Source organism: Lepus europaeus, chromosome 4 (genome assembly GCF_033115175.1).
Source record: "Lepus europaeus isolate LE1 chromosome 4, mLepTim1.pri, whole genome shotgun sequence".
NCBI lineage: Eukaryota > Metazoa > Chordata > Mammalia > Lagomorpha > Leporidae > Lepus > Lepus europaeus.
In genome coordinates this window covers 155,659,900-155,680,183 of record NC_084830.1, presented here as the reverse complement: position 1 = coordinate 155,680,183, position 20,284 = coordinate 155,659,900, and the positions used below count along the sequence as shown (strand labels likewise).

General features: G+C 49.3%; 1 protein-coding gene across 3 annotated transcripts in view; it reads left to right on the top strand.

Annotated features, from left to right (window-relative positions):
• Positions 1-20,284, top strand: part of ZNF474 (zinc finger protein 474) — a 118,027-nt gene that overhangs the window by 72,829 nt on the left and 24,914 nt on the right. For 2 of the 3 annotated variants that reach the window (XM_062189265.1, XM_062189264.1), the window contains one exon: positions 10,312-11,534. In XM_062189265.1, the coding sequence (XP_062045249.1) occupies positions 10,512-11,534 (1,023 nt within the window). In that variant the 5' untranslated portion in view covers positions 10,312-10,511. Of the gene's footprint in view, positions 1-10,311; positions 11,535-12,616; positions 14,674-20,284 lie in introns of those variants that run through there. The other variant, XM_062189266.1, reaches the window with a different exon arrangement.

Genomic DNA, 20,284 nt, shown 5'->3' with positions numbered 1-20,284 from the left:
AACAGTAAGCCAAGAGTGAGAAGACAGTGGGAACCATGTGCAAACGTGTCTCCTGCAAGGGGCTGAAAAACATGAGCATGTATTTGCAATATTCTTTTTAAATCTGAGTCCTAAAACTTAGATATCTGTGATTCCCCTCCCCCAATGTTTTTATCATAATACATATTTTTAAAAAAATGTTTTTTGCTTTCTTCTTTATATTTAAAAGGCAGAGGGAAAAAAACAAAAGAGCCCTTCCATTTGTGGTTCATTCCCCCACATGCCTGCAGTTGCCAGGGCTGTACTGGGATGGCACCCGGAACCTGGGTCTCCCAAGTGGGAGGCAGGGACTCAACCACTTGAGCTCTCACCTGTTGCTGCCCAAGGTTGGAAGAGGAGTTAGGACTTCAACCCCGGCACTCTGATACAGGATGTGCATGTCTCAAGTGGTATCTTAACTAGTGGCTTCTTAACTAGCCTATCCCATAATACCTCAATGTTAGAAATTTGGTGGATATAGGAGACCCTGTTCTAGGTTAAGAAGCAATTGTGCTGTTCTTATACATTTCCAGTTCTAGCTAGTGCTTCCTAACAAAACAATCAGCTTGGCAGAAAGAAACCGTGCACCAAATTCCGGGATCCCCACAAGGAAGCGTAATTCTCCAGTGTTGTAAATCTTGAAAACGCAGGTGTACTTTATACTGTCAATAGCTTGCCTATGATTCTTTTTTTAACTGATTCTTAAGTTGGGATAATATATTTAACATTCCTCATCTAGGAGTCATTGAATGTTAAAGCAAGGTCCACTGGCTTCAATAGAAGAGCAGCTCCGAGTGAATCAACTGATGATTAAATAATTATGGCAGTGCCCCCAAGAGTTCATATGACCAACAACAAATTCTTATTTGTTGGTGTCTTCCTTTTTCTTTTTCTTTGTTTTCTTCTGTTGTCCCTTCTCTGCCTATCCTAAATCTGCTTGACTCTTCTTTGTCTCTGAAATTCCATGTATCATCTCTTCGGACCCTAATAACATGCAGACTGTCTTGGGTCACTGTTTTCTTTCTTTTCTCCTTGGATTTTTCCCTCCCTGCTAGAACTAAGCAGTTAGGCTCCAACCTACCTTCATTAGGAAGATTCCTTTCTATATTTTTACTAAAGAATATGTTGTGTTTTAAATAAATATATCCTATAGAAAAGATAGTATATCTCTCTTCAAATGGATTTTCATTTTCCGAATGGCTGGGATTATTAATTCCTTGGAATGATTTTCATGTCTTTCATTAAGGGGCTGTAAGGACGAAGGCCACTTTCAAGCCAGGGTCACTGAAATTCACAAACTCCCATGCCTTTGAGCCTGAAGCCTGAAGGATAAGTTAATGATGCAGGTTGACAGGCAACTTTTTTTTTTTTTAAGATTATTTATTTGAAAGTCAGAGTTACACAGGGAGAGGAAAGGCAGAGAGAGAGAGGTCTTCCAACTGATGGTTCACTCCCCAGATGGCCACAACAGCTGGAGCTGCACCAATCCAAAGCCAGGAGCCAGATGCTTCTTCCAGGTCTCCCATGAGGGTACAGGGGCCCAAGCACTTGGGCCATCCTCCACTGCATTCCCAGGCCATAGCAGAGAGCTGGATTGGAAGTGGAGCAACCAGGTCTTGAACTGGCACCCATATGGGATGCTGGCACTTCAGGCCAGGGCGTTAACCCACTGAGCCACAGCTCCGGCCCCGACAGGCAACTTTGGCAGAGTGAAGCCAGGTTGGCAGGCCTGAAGGCACAGCCTGCACTTAGCCCTGACCAGGGTCCAGTGTTGCCACACGGAGATGCGGGCTCTGCAGGACCAGATCTTCCACTTCCTCAACAACAAATATTTTATGTGACATCTCCCAATTTAAAAACAGCGGCACCGATTCAACCATTCTCAGTTCTTTGCAGACTAAAAGTATCCTATCTGCTGACCAGAGTAGGTCTGTGGGCCAATGCTTTAAAGTCTTAAGAAAGAGGTGTTGGTATAGAACTATTCTCGCGGAATAGAATCATGCTAGATGCACGAAGGCTATGTGGAATTCCTTGGAGGACTTGCTGGTTGTCAGCAGCCTGTCTCTCCCACTTCCCCCCTCCTTGGGATTTCTACACATTCTAGGACTCTGTTATGATTACACTGCTGGCTTCCCTGATCCGTCTTCCGTCACTGTAGATGGTGGTGGCACAGTGATGTGGTCACACCTGTGTGGCAGTCGTGACTGCTCAGTCTGAGTAATCTGTGATTTGGATACCCAATATAGAGAGAAAATTACAAGCCTGGTCCAATAATAGCTCTCTCAGTGCAGTGTCATGGGGCTTAGCAACATCAAATGTCCTTACAGAAGGCTCTGCTTGGCAGCACAGAGAGTGTGTTCTCTCATTTTTTGTTTTCATAGCTTTTCCATCGCCGTTGACAACTATGGCCACACTCGGCACTTAGACTGGATGGAAGTGAAAGAACGTATTTCTTGGCTTAAAATTCTTCACGGTGAAGGTGAGACAAGGAAAGGGAAATTCTTTATTGGCTGTTCAGAGTAAGCCTGGACATACCAACACCCCCTCAAATATTTAGATCCAGGTTAAGTGGCTTTTCTAAAAGTGTTTTTTTTTTTTTTTTCCTATTTCAAATACTGCTCATGCTTCTCTCAGACCACACCACGTCCAGGCCTCAGTTGCTCTCACACGGCCTTTTTGTCAAGACACAACAGCCTCACTGCTAGCTGCAGGTGCCTCTGGTTCAGGCACTACCCAGGAGGTGGTGGGTAGAGGGAGCTGCAGGGAGTCAGCCCAGCTGCCTCCCCCACCCCCCACTTCCCTCCTCCTCCATCTGTGAGTAGGCGGGCTTGACTTTGGCTCCCTCTGTGGCAGAGAAGGCCTTATGACTGAGTGGTCAACAGTGACACAGTGCTCTCCAACAGCAGGTTCCCCCTTATGGTTTAATTCAATCAGTGGCTCGTGACACAGCAGCATGCTCTACCTCTCAAGAGGCGTGGCGATGGCGTATGTGCCCTCTCTGGTCTGAATGAGCTGCAGGCTGAATGTTAAGATCTTCCTATTCCTAAGCTGCCATGACAGAATTTCTTCACGTTTGTATGCATTGCGAGGTAAAGTAATACCCAACTTGATAGCACAGCTTTTATTGTGTTCTGAGGATAGATAAACCGAGACGGTTTAATCTAAAGTGCTGCTAAGAATTAAATTGATATCCAGGTGGCTGAAGGACCGGAGGGGAGGGGCTTGAATGATTGAAAGGGAGACACTCAGGAGAGGTGCCCAGAGGGGAGGGGAGGTGCATCGGGTGGTGGTGTTGTCCCGGTTGGGAGGGCCTGCGAGGCTGGATCCACCGGGGTTGGGCAAAGTGTGCCCTGGCCCCAGCGGCGGCCCCGGGGAAGGAACAGCTGTCATGGTGATGGCCAGGGGCTGCTAGGCAGTGCCCAAGGCGAGCAGCAGCCGCCAGGACCCTCTGGCCTCACCGTCTCCTGCCGGTACTCACAGAACACAGCACGAAATGTACGGGCCCAGCACCAGCCTGGGCTGAACACAGAAGAGAGGCCCCAGGGCACCGACACCCCAGATTAAAGGCTGGCACAGCACCAGTGCCTCCTCGCTCCTTATAAAGAGAACAGCGAAAAACAGAGGTTGCTCTTGCTCTCTCTTTTTTTAATCTGTAACATTTTTGTTGATAATATCTGGAGGGGATAATATCCCAGGGACACAAATCCAAGCAGAAAAAGGCAACGTGATTGTGATACGATGACAGAGAAGGAAGTAACAGGGCCACAGAAGCGAACACCGCTGTAGAGTTGTGTCCCATTTGTCTGTTTACCGACGACCACACCTGTTACCTGTCTATTGATGAAGCGTCAAGCATTAAAAAGACAGTGGAAATAACTTCCATTATTGCTGGTCTCCAGTAGAAGGCACCAGATGCATACTTTAATTATGGGTGGCATGATATCTACCAGGGGTCTTCAAAAAGTCTGTGGAAAAATGGAATCCAAAGGTAGCTTTATTTTGGTGCAAGCTTTGATATCCATTCTGGGTGTGTTCCTAACCGCGATTCTCCCATGCGCCTTCTGCGACCCGTCCTCTATGAAGCAGGAGTCTGCCCCTCTCCACGGAGCCTCCACGGAGGCTTCATTTTTCTGAATGACCCCACCTCGTTATTTCTGTGAAAGCAGTCAGAAAGGAGTGCTGGAGCCTGCAGTGTCGGAAACCTTTTTAGTCATCAAAAACCTCTCCTTCTTCCCTCAACACACTTGCTCCTGTCCAGAGTCATTCTTGGTTCTTTGGCGCGCTGGAGAATCCATGGAGTGACCGCACACACAGGGTCATTCCGGCCCTGGCCTCGGGGAAGCCACTGGACTCGGAAGGCCTGGGAAGAGCAGATTGTCCCTGCCAAGGCAGGTGCATGGAGACGGCCCCGAGCCAGGCTCCACGGAGCTCTGCTGGGGCTGGCATCATTCTTATCACATCTCACTGCTGGCCTGGGTTTGGTGCAGCCAGTTGCGAGGGTCGAAACCCAGTCCATGGACCCAGCGCACATGCTGACCCACTCGGCCTGTCCACACTGTCGGATCCCGCAACTTCTGGCTGGGCCCCACGTCCCCACTGGGCTCGAGTGCCTGGGCCATGGGCGGCGCCTTGGTTTTTATTTTCTTAAACAAAAATACAAGGGTACTTCAAGATACTTGGAGGAAATGGAAATGAAAGATGATTTGGGAACAACAAAAATTTAAAACCTAAATGTAATTTTTTTTCATAATATTTTGTGAGCCATTCTTGAGAACTGTGGGTTCAGTATTTGTAGACTCCAGGGTTTATTTCTGATTTTCAGGATCAAGTGTATACTTAATAAGTCCATTTTGTCCCAAAGATATGTACTGCCTCAAAAAAATTCTCCCATCAAAAAAAAAAAAAAAGAAATTTGAATTGTTACCATTAGAATTCATTTGTGCTAAGCCAAAGATCATTAATAAAATAGAGATTAAACACAGTTACTACTGGTTTTAATGTGAATAAGAGACTTCTAAACACTGGCTACAACACAAGTAGACATTTGTTTCTCTGTGTGAACAAAGCCCACAGAAGGCACTGATGCACTCCTACGGTGACTCTAACAGGATCAGGGTTCCAAGGCATCCGTGGGTCTCCTCTGTTGCACCACGTGCATGTAGTCAGGTGCAAGGTGGCTGCTAGAACACCAGCCGTCACATCCAGGTTCTAAGCATCAGAATGAAAGACAGGAAGGGATGTGTCCTCACTTTTCAATAACACATGTCACGGCCAGCACCGTGGCTCAACAGGCTAATCCTCCGCCTTGCGGCGCCGGCACACCAGGTTCTAGTCCTGGTTGGGGCGCTGGATTCTGTCCCGGTTGCCCCTCTTCCAGGCCAGCTCTCTGCTGTGGCCTGGGTGTGCAGTGAGGATGGCCCAAGTGCTTGGGCCCTGCACCCCATGGGAGACCAGGAGAAGCACCTGGCTCCTGCCTTCGGATCAGCGCGGTGCACCAGCTGCCACGGCGGCCATTGGAGGGTGAACCAACAGCAAAGGAAGACCTTTCTCTCTGTCTCTCTCTCTCTCTCTCTCACTGTCCACTCTGCCTGTCAAAAATTAAAAAAAAAAATAACACATGTCACAAGTCCCAGCAATATTTCCACTGGGAAATATTGGCTTGTAGACATTCAGCTGGGAAATCACGTGCCTTGCCAAAAATTAGGGTTGTGTTCATTTGAAGGAGTTGGGTATAAGGGCTGTCATCAGGGAACGAGCTGTCTCTGCCAGAGACTCTGGGAGGCAAGTTTCCATTTCAGTCCTAAGTCTGGCATGCGTGAGTCTGCCAGCCCCTTTTTGAAAGCAAGATCTGATAGGTACGGAAGACTGAGGGGTACGTAAGGATCCGAGGCTGGGGAGAGTGAATGATGCTGAGTGGAGTGCATGAAAGACACTGAAGACGGATCCCTGGTGTGGACTCTGGCTGGGAGCCGTGTCAGTCCTGACTACACGTTCCCTAGGTTTTCTTTTGTCCGTTGAAAGAATCTGGATCCTACACTAGCAGGGAGGGGCCGTTCATGCACCATTTATGTCTATTTTGTTTCAAAGAACTAAATTTTTTTATAGATTTCATCACACTTTTGCTTGTGCTCTTTGTTCTGTTAGAAAAACACCTTCCTATGCCAAAATGGGTTCTGGGTCTCCATAGTTTTACATTTCTTTTTGTGAGTTTCTCTCTCTCTGTTTCCGTGAACCCCAAAGGGAATGGAAAAACGGCATCATATTGACACAGCGTGGTACCTTCCAGAACATTCTTTAAATGCCCCATGTACAAATATGGTGAAAATGAAATTACCTCACCCAGCTGCCTGCACATTTCCCCGCAGATGCCTGGGCTGGGCAGGGCTGGCTTTGCCACGAGGTTCTCCATAAACCAGCAGCATTGCTTTGTGGTGTGTCTGGGTAGCAGGCCAATTGCTTAAGTGATTTAAGTGTACGTATTTCATTTTTCCAGCACTTTCGCTTTTTGAACTAACATGCAGGGTAGAGCAGCTGCCCATGCTGTTCTGACAGAGCCATGGGAGGAAATGCGGTCAGTTTCTCCACTGGCCACTTCAGGGCCCCCAGATTTCACTCCCTTGCTCCTACCTCATCTTCCCCGCTTTGATGCCTTTACTCACAAGAAGAGGCGCATTTCAGAAGCGCCTTGGCGGAGGAGAGGACTTGGTAGGAGAAAGAACGGAGGAAGAAGGGTCGTTTGTGATGCTCACTCGTGTTTGCTGCACAGGGAGTGTTTGCAGTGCACCACGTGCGAGTGTGGGAAAGACCACCATGCTGCGGGCTGAACCCTGCCTGGCCTTTTCAGGGAGACTTCACTTTGACCTTGCACCTGTTACAAAGACAGACCTCATGGGGCTCCAGCCCCTGCCACCTCACCCATCCCCCCTCATTGGGGATGTAGATTTTTCTTAAGAAGTGGGTGTTGGAACCCCAACTTGTAGGAAAATCTTTTTTTTTTTTCGACAGGCAGAGTGGACAGTGAGAGAAAGAGAGACAGAAAGGTCTTCCTTCTGTTGGTTCATCCCCCAAATGGCGAAGCCAGGAGCCAGGTGCTTCCTCCTGGTCTCCCATGCAGGTGCAGGGCCCAAGGACCTGGGCCATCCTCCACTGCCCTCATGGGCCACAGCAGAGCTGGACTGGAAGAGGAACAACCAGGACAGAAACGGTGCCCCAACCGGGACTAGAACCCTGGGTGCCAGCGCCGTAGGCGGAGGATTAGCCTAGTGAGCCACGGCGCCGGCCATAGGCAAGTCTTAAGGGGCCCTAATCTCCCTCTCCCCTGGGCTTTTCTCATCTCTGGGGTTTGTGCTCTGTGCCATCCCCACCCTTCTCTTTTGTTTTTCCTTCCCACAAAAGGGAGCACAGGGGCTGCAGAGGGCTTCAGCCTTCCCCTGGAGGCATAGGAAGAGTGCGTTAAAACAGGAATGAAAATGAGAGAGAGGCTGTGCTGGTGGAATTTAGGCAGAAGGGATGATGGAAAGAGCCACGGTCGAGCCAGAGAGAGCTGGAAGAGACTCCTGGTTCTGTCATTTAGAAACCGACTGTGACTCCTCTGAGTCACGCTGTCTTGGTTTATGACCTTGAAATCATGATACCTGCCTTAGACGCGTTAGAGAATGGACTGAAATGAATGAATAGAAAAATCAGTGCAATACCTGACAAAGGGTTGTCCTTCAAGAAATATTAATTCTCTTACCCTTTCCAGGCCAGTCATGGCTAGAATTCTTGGTGCTGGCATTTGCCGGCGACAGAACTTACAGGGGTGCGGGCAGTGAGGGAGGGGAGGTAACTCGCGGGCAGTGATGTTTCTTCTGATCTGTCTCCTTAGGCACTTTCCGTGCTGGCCACTTGCTGGTGTCAGGGAAGGTGAGGAGGTCCTTGGTGACCAAGTGGCCAGGGTGGATGAAGCAGAGTTGTTTGGGGTTTCTCCTGCCCACGTGCCCATAAAACCCTAGCGCAATCATTTTACCCTGTTCCCCGGATCCACTTCCTCTTTTGGATGGTGCTGATAAAGTGATAAATTTCTCTCAGCTCCGTTCTCCGAGCTGGCCACTCTGTTTGGGGCCAGCACATTCTTTTGCCACATGTGTTAATATCACTGTCTTAGGATCTGTCAGAATGAAGAATCACTTCGCTCCCTATGCCAGGGCCGAGCTGATTAGTCTCCACCGCACAGGGGCTGACCTTTCTCGGCACCAAGATACGGGACCTAGGCAGAGATCTCCTGGCTTGTTTCTTCCCTTATAAACTCACCGCCCAATGTTTCCTATAAACTCACCGCCCAGTGTTTCCACAGCAGCAGCACGACGTCCACACTCCGCCTAAACTCAGGGGTTGGCCAGGCTGCGCAGGGTGCAGCCTCAGACCAGTGGGCTCCCTCGGTGGTGGTGACTGGAGGTTTTGGGTCAGCACAAAGTCTTGTGACTCCAACAGTAAACTTTCCCAGGGGTGGGTTTGTGGTCAAGTGATAAAAACAATAAAAACAGAGCTGCCCAAGATACCAACTCCTCAGGCCTGGAATTGGATGATCTTATCAGCTCTTCATTCTGGGGAAGCCCAGTGGCCATGGTTTTTTTTGTTGTTGTTGTTTTAAGATTTATTTATTTATTTGAAAGGCAGAGTTACAGAAAGGCAGAGGCAGAGAGAGAGAGAGGTCTTCCATCCGCTGGTTCATTCCCCAAATGGCCGCAACAGCCAGAGTTGGGCCGATCCGAAGCCAGGAGCCAGGAGCTTCCTCCTGGTCTCCCATGTAGGTGCAGTGGCCCAAGGACTTGGGCCATCCTCCACTGCACTCCCGGGCCACAGCAGAGAGCTAGATTGGAAGTGGACTAGCCAGGACTCGAACCGGTGCCCAGATGGGATGCCGGCAGTGCAGGTGGTGGCTTTACCCACTACACCACAGTGCCAGCGTGGCCATGTTTTTTTATAAAAATAAAAGTGTGGGGCAGGTGTTCAGATGCAATAGGTTAAACTGCTGCCTGCAGTGCGGACATCCCATATGGATGCTGGTTCAAATCCTGGCTGTTGCACTTCCAATCCAGCTTGCTGATAAGCACCTGGGAAAACAGTGGGAGATGGCTCAAGTGTTTGGACCCCTGCACCCACATGGGAGACCTGGGGGAAGCTCCTGGCTCCCGGTTTCGGCCTGGCCCAGCCATGGCCAGCGCAGCCACTTGCAGAATGAACTAGCAATTGGAAGACTGATCTCTCCCCTCCCCCCCCCCCTCATTTCTTCCCCTTTCTCTTAACTCTGACTTTCAAATAAAATGAATAAATCTTTGAAAAAAATAATAAAAGTGTGGAAGACATATACACCTCTTAGAAAACAAGATACTAGGTGTGATTCCTAGAAAAAAAGGAGAATCAAGCCGCACCGAAGCTTCTAGTTCCTTGTGCAGGTGGTCCCCTGGACTGGGCGTGGGCCTTGGTCTCCTTCTTTGTTTGGGAACGATGGCCGATACTTAACAAATAAAAACGGGTATGTGGTGGGGTACGAGACGTCTCTCTCCTCCGAGGTCTGCTGATGGTCCTCACCGTCTTCCCTGCTGGATGACCCGGTCTGTAGGGTGAGCTTCAGGTCTGTGGGTACTCATGAAGTCCGGACTACCACATCCCAGTAAGAACACCGGCAGGGACTTAAACATGCTTATGGGTATGGGACTAAAAAAAAAATTAGTTATCTCAGTGAAATTGCTTTCCCTTGGTACAGCGAAAACATTTGTACTTGTATTACAATTTTGCTTTTAGCAACGTTCTGAGAGTGGCGTAGCCTTCAGAGAACTGTCAGAGAGAGTTGTGCCCCCTCCTGCCCCGCCAAGTTCTGCAATCCCTTGAGGGAGTGGAGGTTTCTGTAGGGGCCAGTACCATCTTTCCCCGACATTTGCAGGTTTCATTCATGTGATTTTCCCAGTTTGCAGTGCCCTCTCCTGTGGGCTCCCTGCCCTGGAGTCGGCCCCTGCTGCCTGGTGCCCCCCGCATCTGTGCTGTACTGTGGCTGTGTCTCTGTGCAGAACCACTGCTTTCAGTATAGTCAGCCGTGCCATTCATAATGGAAACCGTCTCTATATTTACTTCAGTTTTTATGGAACAATTCCTACGTGCTGGTTACCATGTAGCCAAAGAGGATACAAGGTCAACTCTTAAAAAAAAAAAAAAAAAAATCCCCGCCCTTTATCTCAGCCTGCAAGTTTAGGGGTGTGTGTGTGTGTGTGTGTGTGTTGTAACTTCTCCATCTCTGTCTCCACCCCTGCACAGATCTTGGAGACATGAGATTTCCAACATTCCAGACCGCTGCCTGCAAGGACCACGCTGTGAGTCACAGTCTCTGGGCCGAGGCACTGGCAACGATGTGGAACCCCAGGACAGCCAAGCTGGCTAACCTCCTCTCCACGCAGGAGCCCAGAATGAGCCTGGCCTGAAATCAGAGCACACGCCGGAGAAAGACTGCTTTGTTCATGGAAAGAGGAAAGGAGAGGAGGGTTTCCAACGACTTGCAGCAAACTTTCCACCATTGTAAGGAACCCACCTTCTTTATCAACCACGCCATCCCACCCCGTGACTCCCTGGCCAGCCTTTGCCCAGAAACGCCGGGTGCTGAACCTGGTGACAAAGTACAGGCACAGGCCCAGAAAACCCGACCTAGCACTGTGATCGTGTCCAGACGATCAGGCAGGAGAATGAGGGCAGCGGGCCAGCCAAGCCCCCCAGTCATCCCGGCCCGCAGGCCTGCCTTCCTGGTCTGCTACATCTGCGGCCGGGAGTTTGGGTCTCACTCCCTTGCCATTCACGAGCCCCAGTGCCTAGAGAAGTGGCATGCGGAAAACAGCAAGTTGCCCAAGCACCTGAGGAGGTCAGAACCCTCCAAACCACAGCCCCTGGGCGGCAGCGGCTCCTACAGCCTCCAGGAAGCCAACGAGGCCGCCTTCCAGGGCGCCCAGGCTCAGCTGGTGCCCTGCGAAGTGTGCGGCCGCACCTTCCTGCCCGATCGTCTTCCTGTTCACCAGCGGAGCTGCAGGCCGAAGGGCGAGGGGCCCAGGGTGCCTTCCTCAGACCTTCCTGGTCTCAAGAAAGCTTCTGGTGCAGGCCCCGCCCGCCCAAGGATGCTCTTGTGCTACATCTGTGGTAGGGAGTTCGGTAGCCTGTCACTCCCTATCCATGAGCCCAAATGCCTGGAAAAGTGGAAGATAGAGAATGACCGGCTGCCCAGGGAGCTCTGCCAGCCACTCCCACGGAAGCCTGAGCTCCTCCCGTCTGGACTGGCCGGCCACGAGGGGCCGAGTCAGGTGCAGCTTGTGCCCTGCCCAAACTGTTCCCGGACCTTCGCCCCAGACCGCCTCCTGGTACACCTGAGAAGTTGTGCAGCTCAGTCCGGCGGCCCCAAAGCACAGAGCTTGTCCTTAGGGAGTCAAGGTGGCCTCTCTGAGGCCACTGGTGCCAAGCAGCAAGGCAACAAGGCAGCGCCTAGTGTATCTGATAAGGTAATCCACGCCTTGTAAGGTGCATTGGGTGGGTGGGGTTTCATTCTCCCACCAGGGGGGTGAAAGAAAAGTGTCCCCACAATCAGTCGCCGCAGCCACTAGGAGTCTTTCTTTCCATGCCCATTTCTGTCTCAATGCAGGCTGATCGCGTTGCCCTCTGCTGGATGCACGAGGCTAGATCTCTCTAGAAACTTCCTTGCCTGGTGGGTTCATCTCCCTTTGAGGGGCTTCTTTCTCCCTTGATTCCCCCACGCCAGTAATTTCTGGGAGAGACTGTGATTCAAAAATGACTCACTCTGCTGTGTCTACATTGCACAGATAGAATTCCCATTCCAACAGCCAATATTTATTGCTGGTTTATTTTAGGCATCTACCTTAGGAATTCGGTTCTGGCCATGCTGGCTTAAGCTGAGTTTATCTTACCAAAATAGAATCTGTGTCAAAAACCCCAAATGACTTTAGTGAGAATTAAACACTGGGGCACTTGCAAATGCAGCAAATCTGTCTTGAAACACCTGTGTGGTGGAGTTGAGGAGGGGATGAGCCCCAGCACGGACTCAGGAGCGAGGAGGTGTGTGTGCATGGCTCTGGCAGGCACTCCGTTCCCACCTCTTCTCCCTCCCCTGTGTCTTGGCTCTACACAGAGTTCTGATCCCCAACCTGGGACATTCTCAGTATGTGTGAACCTACATGGTGAAGAATTGCTGGGTCTGTGCTTGAGGTCCCAGCATCCAGCAGGACCGGAAGCTGCCCACGTGCTCTTTGTCCTGCCATTAAACCAGGGAGTGATCGCGCTGTCCTGTGTCACACCTTACAGGATGCCAAATCAGGAGACATAGGAGGTGGCCAGTCTTTTCCCTGTGGCTTGCTACTGGAAATGCCCCGATACAGGGACTCTTTGAATAGATTATTTTAGGAAAACCAAGGTTATACAAGCTATTGTTATAATTAAACCAGGGGTGGGAATCTCTTTTTTTTTGATCCAAATTTTCTTCCTTTTAATTTTACCACGAGGACTGTCTAGTCCTTTTCTTCTCTGAGTTCCATGATTAAAATGAAGTGACTGTGGACTCACTGGTTAGGAGATTCCAAGACAATGATTCTTGCGCCGGGAAAGTCAGACCAACAGATGCCGGACAACTTTTCCGATGAACACAGAAGAAGAAAAAAAAAAACAAAAAACGGCTGCTTTTTCTGCGTAATAAAAACGCAAACTCTTCTGTGCAGTGTGGGCTTCAGGCTGGTCTCGTAAACACGATCTGTTTTCCCCATCTTCTGGCCGTGGCTTTTCTTCCAATACGTGTGAGGTCTGGATTCAGGGAGTAAGAGGATCTGCATCCCAGGGCCCCAACTCCACTCTCTGCCTCCCGGCCCTGCTTCTCAATGGCGTGCAGGGGCCTGCGGGGTTCCCCTCGCAGATGGGGAGGTAGGGAAGGGTGTGTCCTGAGTCTCACCCTTGTTACAACATGTGCTTCATGCTCCAAGGCTGGAGCCAGCAGTCTGAGCACAGCCTGTTCTCGCGCGGTCTCGATGGCACGCAGAGGCTGGCGGGCCTGCCGCGGCACAGGAAGACACCTTCCTGACTCACCCCGGCCTCTGCAGGGGAGAATGTCCCCTCGGTGACTCCTGCCTTTGGATGAGGGCAGCGGGAGGCCATCGAGAGCACGTGGCCTTGTCACAGCTCACCCGGCCCCGCTCTCCGGCCTGAACACCCATGTGGCAGTGGGAAGGAACCTGCCACGCACTCATCCTCCCACCGCTTCCAGAGGTGTGCCAACTCCTTGGGGGACCACACGGGCTGCATTGGAGGAGACAACATGGTCATCCAACATAGGGTCCCTTTAAGCGGCCCGATTTTAAACAAGCTCAATCAAAATGGAGAAAAGGCTGGACTTCAGAGAAGACCTTTGGAAGCGATGGCTTTCTCCCTTCCCCACCGAAGACGTCTGCCATTCCAGGGTACCTTTTTCCTTCCAGTTACAGTTCAGTCCCATCCACCGATGGATGCCTTCCCTTCCTGACCTCACGGAAAGTGTGGGCAGAGCTGTGAATCCCGCGTTTTCCCTAAAGAGCGCTGCCCTCTACAGCACAGGCACCAGACCCTGACCTGCCCGTGGCAGCCGGAGTTGGCCGGCTGTCACGCATGGGCACTCCAGTATACGATTCCGATGTCTGCTTCGTTTCTTCCCCGTGTGGATGAGAACTGTTTGCTTCTAGAATCCCTGGTCTGATTTCAGATGGGAATCACTTGTCTCGCCTGGCGTTCTCAAGGGGCTCGATCTCGCGGTGAACTCAGGTGAGGGCGACACTTGCAGGACCGTGATCTCAGTACTTAGGAAGTAACCCTCGCCGGGTGGTGCGTGGGTAACACCGATGACTTTGCTGGCAGCCTGAGTCGCCCCTTCACGCAGCCAGTTCCACCAGGGAGGGCGGAGTGGATGCTTGCTCACCTCCAAGGAATCTGGAGAAGGTAAGGGGAATAGAGCCTTCTGCGAGGATTTGATAGGCGAAGGTGTGACTGCCCCGGGCCTGTCGCCCTCAGTCCTCTCCATCGCTTGGTGTCTGGAGCAGCCGTGAACTCCAGTTCTTTCTTCTAAAGGAAGCAGATCCCGGGTGAGCAGTGGCCAGTTGTACAAGCTTTTAAACGTGGTGTTAGCTCTAGGGGCAGTTTTGATGCCTGAGAAGGAAAACCATCGATTATCCTTTTTAAATTCTACTGTTGCGTCTACTTAACGAGCTCCTCTGGTGTCCATCTTACTAAGGGATTGACAGGTTTGCTAAGGAACGTTTATATCATGATCGCGGTCATATTGCTCCTCATGATAATAGGAATGGGTAAACTTTACTATATTTATTTATTTGCTGGCAAAAATAGTGTCCAACGGGGCCAGTGCTATGGCACAGTGGGTAAAGCCGCCATCCCATTTGGGCACCAGTTTGAGTCCTGGCTGCTCCACTTCCAATCCAGCTCTCTGCTGTGGTCTGGGAAAGCATTAGAGGATGGCCCAAGTCCTTGGGCCCCTGCACCCACGTGGGAGACTGGGAAGAAGCTCCTCGTTCCTGATTCAGCTGGTGTGGCCATCTGGGGAGTGAACCAGTGGGTGGAAGACCTCTCTCTCTACCGCTACCTCTCTATAGCTCTGCCTTTTAAGTAAATAAATATATCTTTAAAAAAAAAAAAAAAAGCTAGTGTCCTTTCTTCAAAGGTGGTTATAAATCCTTTAGATGTCAGTGCCTTCAGGTTAATGGAACACAGGCTGGCAGAGTAAATGGAATACAGGGCATTTCAAAAAAGTGATGGAAACTGAAATTGAGAGATAAGTGGCCTCGTACAACTGGACACCAAAATGAAGCCATTGCCTAACAACCTCCTATCGATTAGGTAGTATTTGGGTTACTTTCCTAGAATTTTCTTTTTTTTTTTTTTTTGACAGGCAGAGTGGACAGTGAGAGAGAGACAGAGAGAAAGGTCTTCCTTTGCCGTTGGTTCACCCTCCAATGGCCGCCGCGGTAGGCGCGCTGCGGCCGGCGCACCGCGCTGATCCGATGGCAGGAGCCAGGTGCTTCTCCTGGTCTCCCATGCGGGTGCAGGACCCAAGGACTTGGGCCATCCTCCACTGCACTCCCTGGCCACGGCAGAGAGCTGGCCTGGAAGAGGGGCAACCGGGACAGGATCGGTGCCCCGACCGGGACTAGAACCCGGTGTGCCGGCGCCGCAAGGCGGAGGATTAGCCTAGTGAGCCGCGGCTTTCCTAGAATTTTCTAACACATGAAGCAACATTCTAAAGAATCCTGACCCATATTGCAAAATAGGCATTATGTTTCTTAACAAAAACTTTATTTTCTATAAATGATTATGTTTTGAATGCAGTTTGATGCAACTTTTGGTATTGTCAAGTTAGGATTTTGAATTTTTCTTTTTTCTCATAAAGAAATGTTAAATGTGTGAGAAGATAGATAGGTTTACCCTGGTTGGACTTCACACAATGTACACATGTATTGAAACATTACATGGTACCTCATAATTATGTGCAATTTTTATGTGTCCGTTAAGAACAAAAATTAAGTAAAAAGTTTGCACTGACGTATAAGGCAACCAAAAACTAAAAACACAGCTGAGGCTTGAGCTGGAACTCTTCAGCCACAGCGCTAGCATCTGGTGCTGCCATCTGGTGTTTTAAAGTAGTATCTCCTCTCAAGTATGTTACTGTCTTTCATCTCCAAACGCATCAGAAAAGATGCTCTTATCATGGGAACTCCAGGCATTCGGACTATAGCTATGGATTTGACTCCCGGTTATAAACGCGGGTCCCTGGCTAAGTATCGCATTCTTTCAAGGCAGAGCTCCCAGGAGGAAGGAGGTCACAGTCCGGAAATTACCGAAGTGCAGGATGGTTTCCCAGGTTTTCAAATTTTCTACGCGTGTCTGTTGGGTGAGAGTAATTGGTATTCAGGAGGAGGCATGGGGAAAAGGACAGAACTCCTGTTGAGTGCCTTTGTCTTCAAGCAGCATCGGCGATTCTGCCTGGTTCTGGAGGCCAGGAAGTCCAAGTTCAGGGCAGTCACAGGGTTGGTGTCTGGTGAGGGCTGCTCTCTGCTCCCAAGATGGCGCTTGGCGCTACATCCTCGGCAGGAGAGGGGCTTTGTCATCACATGGCAGAGGGTCGGGGTGCACGAGGGTGCTTGCTTCAACCTTCCTATGAGGGTGCTGAGCTACCCTCAGGCCTGAACCACCCCCTGAAAGCCACAACTCTGAATAACGTTTATTGCATTGTGGAGTAAGTTCCAGCATGCATTTTGGAGGGCACACTATCATTCAAACCATAGCACAATATATATATGATCTCATTTTAATCTTCATAATATTAATATAAAATAGATATTTTTCCTACTTACTATGTGGAAAGACACAATTTAAGCAAGTTGCCCAAAATCACATATTGGGTTTGCAAGAGGATGTCAAAAGCTGGACATATTAGGACAAAGAGGAAAGAAGTTCGTTTGTTCTCTCACTGATATTTATTGTTAGGCATTGGACTGAGTATGAAATAAGTGGTCCAAAAAGTGTGGACCTCTCTTCTTGACCTTATGGGGACTTTGGCCTTCTGGAGGAAGTTTGATGAAATGAAAATCATGTATACAGTCTCAGACTGTGACTTGACCATGTGTAGCGGTACAAAGTAGACCTTTAGGATCCTGCTTAACCAAAACCTCAGGGGGAAGACAGCACAGCTGAGACGTGAACCGTGTGACAGCACCACCTGAGAGCAAAGATGCGGAGGGAGGGAGGCAGGAGGGGAGGCTTGCAGGCAAGGGCAGCATGTGTGAAGGCCCTGACGTAGGAAAGATCTGATGATGCAACTCAAGATCCATCTGTGGCCATAGCCTGAAGGGAGAAGGAACAGGCATATACGCTGGTGCTGTAGGGGAAGGAGGGTTCTTCCAGCTACTCTGTGGACATGGGGACTTCAGTGGTTTGATGATTGCAGGTGAGAATGGATGAGAAAGGATGAGAACTTGGCCTAGAGCATTGGAAGCAGAGATGGAGATGTGCTGTGAGCAGATCTTGGTGCTCCTTGGGACTTGGAGGGGTAGGGAAGGGATAAATGATAACTCCAAGGTTTCTAGATTGTGCTATTTTTTTTAAGAAAGGAAAGACTTGAAGAAGGGCAGCTTTGGGAGTTTTGATCAATACTTTGATTACAGATGTATCAAATTCATAATGTGATATTTTATGAGGTATTTAAGTAGATTAGGCTGGATACATGATCAAGAGGCTGGAACGCAAAAGAGAGGGTTGAGATGGGATACCCATTTGTGAATTACTAACATATATTTAAAGTATTCAGAATGAGTACAAGGTTGGAACAGTAGACCCACTGCTGAGCCCTGAGACAATGCAGAATGTAGGAACTAGCAGAGGAGCTGAAGTGTGGGGCCTGGAACTCAGGAGAAAGACCTGAGGAGTATGGGGCCATGGGGCCGTGATCAGAGGCAACATCAGAAATAAGAGCGTGGAAAACGGAAAGGCTAAATAGAATGAGGATCAAACTTGGGGCCATAGTTGGGGTGCAGCAGGTTGAGTTGCCAGTTGCAACACTGGCATCCATGTATGAAAACCGGTTGAATTCCTGGCTACTTCCTTTCAATCCAGGTGCTTGGACCCCAACCACCCATGTGGGAGACCCAGATGGAGTTCCTGGCTTCAGATTGGCCCAGCCTCGGCCATAGCAGCCATCTGGGGAGTGAACCAACAGCTAGATCTCCTATCTCTCTCTCTCTCTCTTTCTCTCTCTAACTCTACCTTTCAAATAAGAAAAAACAAATTTAAAAGAACAAGGATAAAAAAATACACACTCAGTTTTGCAGTGGGGATTTAGTTGCTCACCTTGGAAAGAACACAGTGCAGTGGTGGGATTGCCAGCTGTATGGATGATAATAATAGGATGTGTTTTGAGACGTTCAGCTTTGAAGATGAGGAGATAGTTGGTAGATTGGCATTGAAGACATCAGGCTAGAGGGATTTCTTTAAAAGATGGGAGCTTCTAGAAGCTCTCTGAACGCCCAGGGTAAGCATCTAGAGAAGAAGTGCAGAGACAGAGGTTGAATAAGTGGGAGAAGTGGTCAGGGTGCTTTTTTGTTGCAGAAGAATGCTGAGTACAGGTGGAACCATTTGTCCGTTAGGAGTGGGATGGTGAAGGAGCTGCAATCTGTTAGCTTACATTATTTTATATTTTCTCCGTGAAGTGTCAGGCAAGCTGGTCAATACAATCTGTTGAGAAATAGCAGAGTATAAATAGAAAAAGGCTGTTTTTAAGGTGCCTCTTAGTCCTTTGTCTCTTCATGTCTTCTTTTAAACATAGTTTGTGTAGTCAAGACCAAGACGCCTGGAACCATTTGCCACTGTGATTCCCAAAGACAAGACTGACTTGGAATTCTTGGAGGTTGTTATGTTTGAGTGATAATTTGGGTGTCCCCAAAGGCCCGTGGGTTAAAGACTCATGTGAGTGGATTGGGGATGGGGGGGGGTGGAGCTTTAATCTAATCATGGTGTTTGGAGGTGGGGCTTTGGAAAGTGATTGGGTTAGGTTATTGGAGTGGCACCCTGTGATCCAATCATAGGGGCTTTATAAGGAGAAGATGAATGTGTCCCGTCTCTCTGCTTCCTGGCTTGCCACGCGGTCCTCCCTCCGCCACCTGCATCCACCACCCTCAACAGACACCAGCAAGAGGGGGTCACTTGGTCTTGAACTGAGAGCCTGCAAAACTGTGAGTGGGAATAAGCCTTCTTCCTTCACAAGTAGCTCCTCCCAGGGCTTTGTCGTAGTGACAAAAAGCTGACTACTGAGGTGGTAGTAGAACGCTCCGTGGGGCCCCATCTGGGGTTCTTACCCTTTTAATCATCTTCAATGGGGCTGGCCCACCTCCTCAGCTGTGCTGCTGATGTCATGAAAGCCAGCCTTGACCTCACAAACTACCCTCTGATGATGCTGGTAGCGGGACAGCTGGTGTCCAATGCCATGGCCATTTCTTCATCTTTCTTGGGGCCAACCATGCCTGCATATCAGGGCAGCCTTCTAGGATCCCACGGCTCACAGGTGTACCAGGCACAGCAATAAGGTAACAGGATGGTTTCTCCTCTCCACTGTTGGTTGCAGAAGCCAACCTAAAGGGATCTGTGCATATATGTCGCGTGTTTGGGGTATGTGGGTGTTAAAGGTGGGGATAGTTACATCAGTAAAGTTGGTAAAAAGCTTCCTCATACAAAGATTCAAAGGCTAATAGTTACTTGTACAACTGTCAGCCTAACAAAATTATTTTAAAAATTCAGCCTCAGTATGTCTATCACATATCAGTGGCTAGAGAGGCTATGGGAGACAGGGCTGCCTCTCTCCGAACCCAAATCCCAAAGCAAAACTAGGTGATCTTTGCCTTGAAGCTCTCCTCTGTGGCTTTGTGTTTCTCCAGAATGGCAAACATTGTAAATTCTGTGAGAGGAGAGGACCACATATTGTGCATTCAAATATTATTCAGGTCTACAGGGAATAAAAACTACAACATGGCTGTGTTCTCAGAAAGGATGATCTAGCTTAAATGATTGGATAGTCTGCATCTCCCTGCTTTCAGGCCCAAACACACACACACACACACATTTCCCTGTGATAGATGCTTAGGAAATCTTTATGTAATTGGCCGAGTAGATATCCTTGATTCTTAGAAATCCAATATCAACGGCTAAAACCTCTCCCTCAATTCTTAGACCTCTACCATGGACATTGTGCCCCATGGGGCTCAAGTTCAGTTATACAAATAGGTGGAGAAGTCAGAGAAGATTCCCTAGGAGCTCATCTCTCGCCTGGCTTCATCACAATGCTCCTCCTTACATCACTTGTCTCTAACCTCTGCCTCTCTGAGCTTGTCTTATATATAAAGAAATATCCTACAAATTGATGAAGGGCCTAAATAATCTAAGAACTCCATAAATTTCCAGTATACCTGCTCTGATACCCTGACCCTGTCTTTAAAGCCCCAAGTGGCTCTCACACCTCAGGCTGCCTTTGAAGCATAGAAGGTGAAAACTTAAAGGTCTCACTGGTATTAGCTTCAAGGTCAGGAAGACGGAGGCAGAGGGTGGACAGCAGGATATGGAGGGACAGGGTCAACAATATTGATAGGAAAAGAGGAAAAAGACCCTTCTCAAGTTAGATTTCTTTCTGGCCCCTCCAAGATCATACTCTTTTCACTGGAAA